This window comes from Xenopus laevis, chromosome 5L (genome assembly GCF_017654675.1).
Source record: "Xenopus laevis strain J_2021 chromosome 5L, Xenopus_laevis_v10.1, whole genome shotgun sequence".
Taxonomy (NCBI): Eukaryota; Metazoa; Chordata; class Amphibia; order Anura; family Pipidae; genus Xenopus; species Xenopus laevis.
This window is the reverse complement of record NC_054379.1, coordinates 10,262,271-10,273,177: the sequence shown is the minus strand read 5'-3', so window position 1 is coordinate 10,273,177 and position 10,907 is coordinate 10,262,271. Positions and strand designations below refer to the sequence as shown.

General features: G+C 38.6%; 1 protein-coding gene across 3 annotated transcripts in view; it reads left to right on the top strand.

The window, feature by feature from the left end:
• The first annotated feature begins 818 nt into the window (after positions 1-818).
• LOC108716436 (ATP-binding cassette sub-family B member 5) overlaps positions 819-10,907 on the top strand; it is a 29,563-nt gene continuing 19,474 nt past the window's right edge. For 2 of the 3 annotated variants that reach the window (XR_005961180.1, XM_018262560.2), the window contains exons 1-10: positions 819-981; positions 1,825-1,940; positions 4,595-4,655; positions 6,013-6,163; positions 6,435-6,477; positions 7,520-7,711; positions 7,797-7,968; positions 8,326-8,450; positions 9,824-9,998; positions 10,790-10,903. Coding sequence is in view for 2 of the 3 variants with exons in the window: in XM_018262560.2 (XP_018118049.1) it covers positions 970-981; positions 1,825-1,940; positions 4,595-4,655; positions 6,013-6,163; positions 6,435-6,477; positions 7,520-7,711; positions 7,797-7,968; positions 8,326-8,450; positions 9,824-9,998; positions 10,790-10,903 (1,161 nt within the window). In the remaining variant the exon portion in view is untranslated. Of the gene's footprint in view, positions 982-1,179; positions 1,323-1,824; positions 1,941-4,594; positions 4,656-6,012; positions 6,164-6,434; positions 6,478-7,519; positions 7,712-7,796; positions 7,969-8,325; positions 8,451-9,823; positions 9,999-10,789; positions 10,904-10,907 lie in introns of those variants that run through there. The other variant, XM_041562510.1, reaches the window with a different exon arrangement.

Below are 10,907 nucleotides of genomic sequence, written 5' to 3'. Positions count from 1 at the left end.
AACAAGTGGTCCAACACAGCTAACCTCTATGATCAGAGTGCGTATTCCTATCCTTAAAGTGGACCTGTCACCTACACATAAAAAGCTGCATAATGAAAGTCCTTTGCAAATTAAATATGAAACTACAAAAAAAAAAATTCATTAAAACATCCATACCTGTTATAAAGGTGTTTAAATATCTAAACTGTCAATCAAATATTACCTGCCCCGCCTCTATGCCCGTGGCATAGAGGAGGGGCAGACAATTACTTTCACTTTCCATTCTGCACTTCCTACATGTCACTGCTCTCGCCACATTCCCCCTTCCCTCCTCAGGCTCTATAATTGTGTAGGGCACTGCACATGGACATTAGGTCCCCCATTCTGGTGCATACACATGATTTTGGGGTGATACACAATTTCCCTTAATAATCGTGTCCACAAAATGGCAGCTGCCTGCTTGCTGTGATTGTATAATTCCAAGACATAAGGAAACAAAATTTAAATAATAAATACAGTGTAAGTAAAATTATTTTGCTCAACTAACATGATATAAAAGAATTTGAAATTATTTCTTAGGGTGACAGGTCCCCTTTAACAGCCCGAGTTGCAATAGCAGGAGTGAATACTGGATGTTAAAGCTGCTGGTTTCAGGTAAAATCCGGGATATATCTTTGTGGGAGAGCGGGACCATATATTTTATGAGCGCTGTTACCACAGGGATGACTGGCTGAGGACTACCAGAGTGAACAACCTAACAGCACATCCAACCAACCCATGGAGGGTTAAAAATAGTTTGGCACAAGAGGAGCATTCCATATATGGTGAATGGGGGCGTGTTTAGCAGTGAGAGTCGCAAGGGATAGTGAGGAAACTCTGTAGAGCTGTTGTCAGGGATGGGAGAGGATCTGTTGCGGTTTTAAAAGTTTGCTGAGACGGATTATTCTGCTGCTTCCATACACCGCTCTGTACCTGTTAATCTGAGGCGACATGGCTATGGAGGTATGTAAGAGCCGTGCAGTCAGTGTTAGCTTCACTTAGATATGTGTCGTTAATATACACGGCGATCTTAATGTTTTTAATGATTTTTAACTTTGCACGTGGCACTATGGCACACAGGTCACGGAGTATATATACACACTGGATGGTTATTTATGTAGTATTTATTTTTTAACGATGATGATGAGCATTGGGGCACTGATTGGTTACAGAGTACACACTCCCACTCCTTGTCACTTCCCTTTTGGTGTGCAATGGGGGTATTTAAGTTTGTTTGGTGGTATGCACAATTTTTTTGTTCCTGAAGACGGCTCCAGCGGTCGAGCCGAAACATTGAATAAAAGGTTTTCTATTTTTGTATAAAGACCTGTTGGTGCGGTTTTTCTCTCTTGCCTATGACTATTGACACATGTAACCAGCACACAGGCATTGCTTTTTTCGGTTATCCGTGTGCACTGTACTCAAATTTGCTATATATATATATATATATATATATATAAAAAAAAAAATACTTGTGGTTTCCGCACTCCACTGAATAAAGCAATATACCCAGGTGCTACTCAAGTACAAAATATCAATACATTTTCCAAAAAATTTAATTAGATTATTTTAAAACCATAAAAATTATGGTTTTAAATAATCTAATTAAATGCTACCAGTGTGCACTCATTCTTTTTTGGAAAATTTATATATATATATATATATATATATATATATAGCCAATGCTGGACGTTGGATTGTGCATATGAGTTTTATGGCTCTTAATCTAGTCATTAACTGATTCCTTGTCTCTCTGGTGAGTCCCACTGTGCTCATTGCACCAATCTTTGATTCCTTCCTTTGCAGTTTGTGTGCGAGCGACGTTCCCATAAAACCGCAGTGGCCGCCATATCAGCAGAGGCTCCTATCAACATGGGGAATAATAATGCGGAAAAGTGTGAGGATATGGCGCAAGATGACCCGTATGTATCAGAAGATTGTATTCTGTGTGTATTGTGTTAGTTCAGCGCAGAGTGGGCACTTACCCTTATGTTATTTCCATTCTCCCTTGGCCTATTACTGCACCCCAGGGGTCCCTTTATTCAGTGTGACAGCTGTGATTGGCCACCAGATGATAGGACTAGTTTATATAAGGTATAACTGAATTACTTATATGTACATTAGTGATGTGCTGGTCCAGAAAAACTTGACATGCACCCGCCTCCTCCCCTCTATTTATAGGCCCGTGCCGAGCCGCCCTACAAAGATGTAACAAAAGGGGCGGGGTGAACGCGTGCCTATAAACAAAAGGGGCGGGGTGAACGCGTGCCTATAAAACCGGAAGCAGGAAGCCGTCGGTTTAAGGTCTCCAGCAGGGAGAGCAAACAGAACAGCTCAACCCGAACCCGCCCATGACCCACAAATGTAATATTATGTAATATCACTATGTCTTTAAAGGAGAACTAAACCCTAAAAATGAACGTGGTTAAAAATAGCATATTTTATATAGTGAACTTATTGCATGAGGCTAAAGTTTGAGCTTGTCAATAGCAGCAATGATCCAGGACTTCAAACTTGTCACAGGGGGTCACCATCTTGGAAAGTGTCTGTGACACTCACATGCTCAGTGGGCTCTGATTGGCTGTTGAGAAGCTAAGCTTAGGGCTCGTCACTAATTATCCAGCAGAAAATGAGCTTCCCTGGCTGTAATATAAGCTGATGCTACAGGTTTGCTGATTATTAAATTCTGATGCTAATTGCACTGGTTTCTGTGCTGCCATGTAGTAATTATGTGTATTAATTACTAATCAGCCTTATATTGTGACATTTCTATTCTATGTGTACTGTATATTGTGAGTGGGTCTTTAAGCTCAGTAAGTGACAGCAGCACAGAGCATGTGCAGTGAATCAGCAGAAAAGAAGATGGGGAGCTACTGGGGCATCTTTGGAGACACAGATCTTTACTGCTAAAGGGCTGTGGTTGCCTTGGGCTCGTACAGAAGCACAAAACATCATGTACAACATTTCTAGCTACTATTTTAGTTAAGCTTTAGTTCTCCTTTAAGAACAAAGTACAAAATGTTTGTGTAACGTATCATAAGTTCTGAACTGACCTTGTACAGATAGCAAGTTGTTTCTTTTTAACATTCAGTTGGCTTCTATCCTTGTATGTCTCTCTACACATACACTGTCTGAGTCTGAGTTGATAAGGCATATTTTGTCCCTTTTCTGATTGGTCTTATAGGAGACAGAATTCTTTGCGATATGACCCCTTAGCTGAGTTACTAGGCCTGGATTTCGACCTTGGGCACCCCTGGGCCGCTGGGTCCTAGCGCCCTTGTGAGCGCTAGGAATATTGATTTATATAGTGTAGTATAAAATGAACACAATAACAGCCATGTTTACTGAGTGCCAAGAAATGATGTGTATTTACTCGAATTAAAAAATGAATCAAATGAAGATTCCTAAGGAAGAATGCCCAACTTTTCACACTATGACAGCTAATCACCAGTAGAAATATTGACACAAAGCTACAATGGAATGCCATCATATTTGGTTCACAGTACAGGTATCTGGAAACCCATTATACAGAAAGCTCCGAATTACAGGAAGGCCATCTCCCATAGACTCCATTATAATAACATAATTCAAAATTTTAAAACATACTTTTCTTTGAAATAATAAAACAGTAGCTTGTACTTGATCCCAGCTAAGGGAAAGCAATCCTATTGGGTTCAAATTAATTGCTTACATTTACTTAAAATAGAGATATCCAAATTATGGAAAGACCCCTTTTTTGGAAATCCCCAGGTCTCAAGCATACAGGTCCGATACCTGTATTAATATTGATATTAAGGGGCAGATTTATCAAAGTTCAAAGTGAAAATTAGTATTAAAAAAATTTGAATTTCAAGCAGATTTTTGTGTATTTCGACTAGGGAATAGTCCAAATTTATCATGTACTGTCCGAAAAAAAAAATCCGACTTCGATCGTTCATCATCTAAAACCTGCCGAATTGCTGTTTTAACCTATGGGCAAACTCCTAGAATCCATCTGGAGTCAATTGGTGGACTTTGAAAGATGTACGTTTTTTGGGGGGAAAAACTTTCAACCGTGCAATTCGAATGCGCTATTACTTCGATTCGTTAGATTGAAAATAGACCTAATCGATCGAAAAGGGTCCTATTCGCCCCTTTTAAAACCTTTGAATTTTGGTTGGTCTTTTTGAATTCAAAAGTTTCAAATTCAAAGTTTTTCAAATTTGAAATTCGGCCCTTGATAAATCTGCCCCTAACAGTATAGCAATTAAAGGACCCCGGAATTACTATACATAGCTGCACACTGCTAGGAGCATGTATGAGCTCAAGTAACCTTGGTTTACTCCAACTAGAGCTTTGCACTTGAGTTGAGTCCTCTAATCTTGCAGATATCTCTTATCTCGTGTACCAACTCAACTCATCTGGAAAAACAGCAACACTATTTGTTTCAGGGAGCCCAACTTTATAGGGGTTCACTCTTTTCTGGGTTGGAGGGAACTGCCTTCGGAGTCAGAGTCAGCGTCCTGCATTTTTATTATGAATCAGTTAAACATCAGTGTAAAAGTCACTTAATAATCACTGGTTAATTTATTCTAAGGATCGTCAAAGAAAATAAGAAGAAGAAAGAAAAGAGAAGGGCTGTTGGCATAATCCAAGTTGTAAGTTGAGTTTAGTTTCTTGTTTTAGCTTCTTCTATTCAGTTATTATTGAGCCAACCTTTTCATCAATGCTTTGCGGAGAATAAACATCATTCAAACCAGTCTCTGCCCCCAGTGGAGTTTATAATATCTTTGTTCTATTCACTTACAGTAGGGTCCATGTTGTGAGGAGTCACGTGTCTTCCAAGCATTCAGATGTAGTAAGAGGCCATCCAGCAGTAAAGCAGTAGCCAAAGGTATTTTTATAAAAGTAAAAAAATCTTTATTAGGATATAGGTAGGCCTGACGCATTTTGTGCCTGAGGTGGGCACTCATAAAAAATACTTTTGGCTACTGCTTTACTGCTGGATGACCTCTTACTGCATCTGAATACTTGAATACAGTTGTAGCTGATATTAATGTTTCCTAAACTGTCAGGTTGGCTTGGAGCAATGGCAGTGGGGATGAGCGTGAAGGCCAGTTCCCGTAAAATTTGGGGAGATAGCCATTTTGTCTACTAGATTAACCTGAAGGACATGCTTGAAGGTCATTTAGGGCAAGATTTAGAATAAATATGTATTTACTGTACTACTACTACTGTACTGTATTTACTCAGGAGGCCCCTGGCCAAAGGATGGATCTTCAAGGGGGCATGGACAAAGGTTGGATTTTCATGTGGGTCTTGATCATAAAATCCTGACCTGTATAAACTGAAACCATAAATCTATTTTAGTATAGGAATCCTTTTTACTGGGTATATTTTATCAGGAACACTAATTTGTCTTCTGGGTGTTTGGGTTCCGTCAAGGTAGCTAAACCTTCCCTCTTCTTACACTTCGAGGCATATTTACGAAAGGTTGAATTTCAAATTCATGTGAGTTTTTTAAAACTCCTATAAATTCGATATTCGACCGATCGAAATTTATTAATAAAATCAAATTATTCAAACTCGGACGAATTGAAATGTCCCGACAAATTCAAATAATAAAAACTCGATTCAAATTTTAGCTCAATTCCAGTTTTTTCCCCCCAAAAAAATCTTGAATGTCAGAAAGGCTGCAAACATAACCAAGTTGATCCCTGGACCTCTCCCACTGACTTATACAGTCATTCGGAAGGTTTTAGGTGGCGAATAGTCAAAATCGAGTTCTTAAAGGACCAGAGTATGATAAATCTCGAAATTTGAATTAAAACTCAAATCGAGTTTGGATAATTCACATTTGGAATTTCAGATTTTTGACCAAAAAAACAAAAAGTGAAAATTTAAATTTTAACTTTGACCCTTAATAAATCTGCCCCTTAAAGAAATTTCCTATATCCATCTGACATATGTGCTCTGTTGATGCGTCTGTTTATTTTTTCTGTCTTCCTTTGCTAGTTCCGTTTCGCAGACGGGCTGGATATTTTCTTAATGATCATCGGTTTGATTGGCGCAGTAGGAAATGGTGTCTGTCCTCCCATGTTGAACGTGGTATACGGACAAATAATTGACAGTATTTTGTGCTTCAACTCATCAATACAAAACTCAAGTAAGGCTTCTCACCCAATTAGAAACCATATCCTGTTATTAATCGGAGCAGTTGATTATCTGATTCTCTTCTCCCTCTTAATTTGATCTCTCCCCAAACAAAACCAGTCCAGAGAATATTATTCTAGGAGACTAAGATTTTTAGACTAGTTAGAATACATAGAATACACAGAATAGATAAAACTAATTACCAGTCCAATAAGAAGCCCTGTGATAATGAGCTGCCGAAAGGCTGATGCTTTGGGAATAAACAGGCCATTTTGTATTTACAGCGCAATGTGACCAGTTCAAGCCACTGGGAGAGCAGATGATAATGTAAGTCTCAGAGCTGAATTACTGCAGTTGTACAGCCTCTATATCCAAAAATGAGGGACCTCCAGGCAATGCAGGAAGGTTTAGTAACCCTCAGAAGTAACTATGGGTTACGCAATGAGAACATTTTGCCCACCGTCTATAAATATGCCCCATTTATTTTCTTTGTATTCCATCCATGTGTGCTCCCCCAAAGGGTACCTCTAATTCTGTAAACGGCCCCTTTACACCCGATATCATTGAATGTCACATGGCTACAGGGAACGCAAGAAGCAAAAGTTGGAAATCAGGGTTCTGATTGGCTGTTGCCCTTGTTTGCTACATGTTTGTTGTGATCAATTAAATATTGTCCAACACATAAACTTGAATCCATCTGGTTTTGCATTATATGTTCACTTCTGGTCACCTTTTATGTAAATTTCTTAAAATGTTCTTAAGCACAGAAAATGAAGTTAGTGAGCAGGGAAGAGTCAGATCATTTTCTGGTAAATTCTAAGAACAACATCACAAGGCTTTTCGCATAGTAACATGATAAGTTAGTTTGAAATAAAGACACAGGTCCATCAAGTTTAACCTTTTGAACCTTTCTCATTGAACCTTTTCTTCCGACTGTAGCCAGTGAGCCAAAAGGAACAGGTGGTGCTGAAGTTTCAATTTCATTATATTAATAGTGGAAAAACTGCTAGTATCTCAAAAAGTAAAAAAAAAAAAAATATGTAAATTGCAGAAGTGCCCAGAAACACACTTTTACATTTTCTATAATTATTATGTTCTAGAAATCAGGGAGACACACCCTAAACAGCATGGGGACCAAGTTTTGGGTCTCAGTAGACTTCTATTCAAACAGGAAAGATGTCTGTTTAATGAGAAAAAAATATGGATGGGCAAAATAAGATGGTTTATGTATTTGGCTCATAAAAATACTGGTCGGTCCGAGCTGGTCGGAATGTTCTGGACTTCAGCTTCCCCTTCTGGCAAAGAAATCTCAATGATTCTTTTAACATGCACTTGCTGTCTCTAATAGGGAATGTTCCTTTCTCCCCAGTTATGCACTGTACTGCGTAGCAATGGCAGCCACGGTTATAGTTGCTGGTTACGCCCAAGTTTCCTTTTGGGTTTTAGCTGCCGCAAGACAGACACGGAAAATGAGGCAAGCTTTCTTCCGCTCCGTCTTGTCTCAAGACATGAGTTGGTTCGACATCAATAAACCTGGAGAAATCAACACCCGGCTCAACGAGTAAGAGATTTACTTTCAAGGAGGTGCTACTACTCTATTACTCCATTGCATTTTTTATGTATATCTATATATATATCTTTCTCAGGGACATTACTAAAATCAATGATGGAATTGGAGACAAAATTGGTCATCTTTTCCAAAACGTTTCAACGTTCATATCTGGAATAACTGTAGCCCTTGCCATAGGATGGGAACTTGCGCTTGTATATATAGCAACAAGTCCGCTTATTGCACTGGCAGCTGCATTAAGCTCTAAGGTAGGTGTAACCATCCTGTGCAGGTTCTTTCTGGCCTGACAGAGTATGAGAAGATCCCCTGGTGGGCCCCAGCCAAGAACATTTACTATGCTTTTCTTATTTCCATGATAAGCTTATATGAAATTGATTAAATTTATCACTGTCTACATCTAATCATTGTGAGAGTGTCCTCTTGTGGGTTCTAGGAGGCCAAGTCTAATTCTGGTTCTATTTGTAGAACAGAAGTAAAGCCAACTGAAAAATCCATTGACTTACCATAAAGTAATCTTTACTTGTTCAGTGATCAAGAAGATAACCAGTTCTGTTAAAAGCTGTTGCCAATACCAATTCTTGACCTACCTACCTCTTTATACCTAGATGCTGGTATCTCTAACAAGTAAGGAGCTCTCTGCTTATGCTGCCGCTGGAGCAGTAGCTGAAGAAGTCCTCTCCTCAATAAGGACCGTTGTGGCATTTGGAGGACAAGAACGAGAAATTAAAAGGTTTTACATAATTCTTTTCCAAACCAATGTTTTCATTTAATGTCTTTGTTCATCTTTTTCGAATTGGCCTTGCTCACTACACAAATTCAGTTTAATTTTATCAACAATGTAAATGTAATGATTTTGCAGCGTATAGTATTTTAATGGAAGTCATAAAATTGCATTCATATATATCCCACTTTGGGCGTAGTTCCTTTGAAATACAAAGGTTATGGGTTTGGGTTTAACTACTCCCTATACTTCATAAAAAACTTAAAGCAGGTATAGCAAACTCACAGGGAAGGTTCATGTTAAAACAATGGATGAACCAATGATTCAAATGAGTACAATTTAATCAACTAACCACCCAAAAATAGGGAAATATTCATAGAAATGCCAAGGACCAGAAGGTAGGTGAGCAATGAGCTAATATGGCTTCAAAATGGATACCTGAAAAAAGCAACATCCTTTTTTGTAAAGAATGAGTTTTATTTGAGCATTAATTGTACAAAGTCAAATTGTCTCCACATTGAGAACGTTTTATCATATTTACATTGTTAAAGACATTTTCAATACATCAGGACAATGAAGGTACTATTGTGTAAAGTATATAATTCTTATATAGTGTAAGTTATTTTGCCATTATTACACAGAATTCACCAACATAGTCAAGAAGATGGGATGTAGAATGCAGTCACACCAGCACCACGCAATTCCTCGTATTTGTATAACCATTAACCATAAAAAAACAGTAGTTATAAAAATAAAAATGATCACATTGAATAGGCTTTATATAGGCTTTATAAGGTTTACAATATCAGCAATCCTCTTGGGAGGCACAGGCAGTAAGGGAACTCAGGACTCTGTGTGCTGGAGGCAGTTGCTTTAACCACTATGCCATTTTATAGTGTACTGGAGGCAGATGGTTTAACCACTATGCCATTTGATAGTATACTGGAGGCAGTTGTTTTAATCACTATGCCATTTGGCAGTCCCCCCCCTAACATCATTTTATAGTTCCACCAATATCAAGGATGGGGCATGTGTGCATCAAAAAAATCTGACCCTAACTTCATTCTTGGTTATATGGAGTATATAGAGCTAATAAATTAGCATTCATCTCAGATATCATGCTAGTTATGCTTTAAGTATCCTCTATATTTCTTTGGTCTCCTAATTGAGTAAACTAAAGTTTGGGAAGCTATGTCCTAGAAATCAATTGGGATGTAATTTTCAGTCAAACTCACAAGTTGTAGTAACCCTAAATGCCCCTGACCATCTCTTTAACAGACACTTAGGATGTGATAGAAATTACTTAGCGTCACAATCCTAACAAGTCTAAGGCACACGCCTTCATTGTGATGAATCTAACTTGGCATTTTTTTATTTTTCAGATATACAAATAATTTGGAAAAGGCAAAACAGATTGGTATCAAAAAAGCCATTGTTTCCCAGCTGGCAGTTGGATTTGTGTACTTGATTCTTTGTAGCTCTTACGGACTTGGATTTTGGTATGGCACGGTTGTCATTCTTCAAAATAAAGGATACACCATTGGAGATGCCCTTGTGGTAGGCTGAATAGTACTTTTGTATCAATATCCAATAGTGAGATGAGTAGAGGGGTTCTGCAATAAAAGTTGCATCAGGTTTAGTAACCAATGGTATATAATTCAATGTTAGGGGTTGTTTAAAACTGCAATTTTGAGAGCCATATTTCTTTTCAGCACAATGCAGTTTTCCCCTAGAATTCCAGTGTTATTGTGGTCTCAAAGAGGTGCTGAGCTTGACACAGTTGCCTGGTATTGCTGTGCCTGGTATCATAGTGACTGTTTTGCCTAAATGAACACATGCAAAAAAATGTGCACCCACATTTGGACGCAAATTAGATGCAGTTGCGCTGAAGTCCGTCTGGTGTCATTTCCAGTGTTTGACATGGAACCAACAATTGCTGTGCCTATTGATCCTGGGTGCAGAGGGTGTACCACCTGGTGAGGAGGTGACAATAACTCTAGGGTTCTCCCTGTTTCAATAGGCACACCAGTGCTCAATTTGTAAAGACAGACAGGAAGGACTGAGCAACACTGACTATGGAAAAGGGCAAGGAAGGAATTTTGACGCAAGCACCTGAATGAATGTGATTTTACATGCAACTGACTTTGGTGAAAAGTGTGCAAGTGCAACTGTGCTTGTGTACATCCCTGTTTACTTTCAAGCAGGTGATAAGTAAATGCTGTATGCTGAGTGGTTGCTATGGGTTACTAGATCTGGTGCAAATGTTTCTCCATCTCCATATTGTTAGGATCAGAAATGAATCAAGGAAATCCCATAAGTGATTAACATTTTGATTCCTCTCTCAACAGATTTTCTTTTGTGTGATTAACAGCAGCTACTGCATTGGCCAGGCTTCTTCTCATCTCCAAGCATTTTCCGTAGCACAAGGCGCCGCTTATAAAATCTTTAATGTCGTGGATCAGGTAA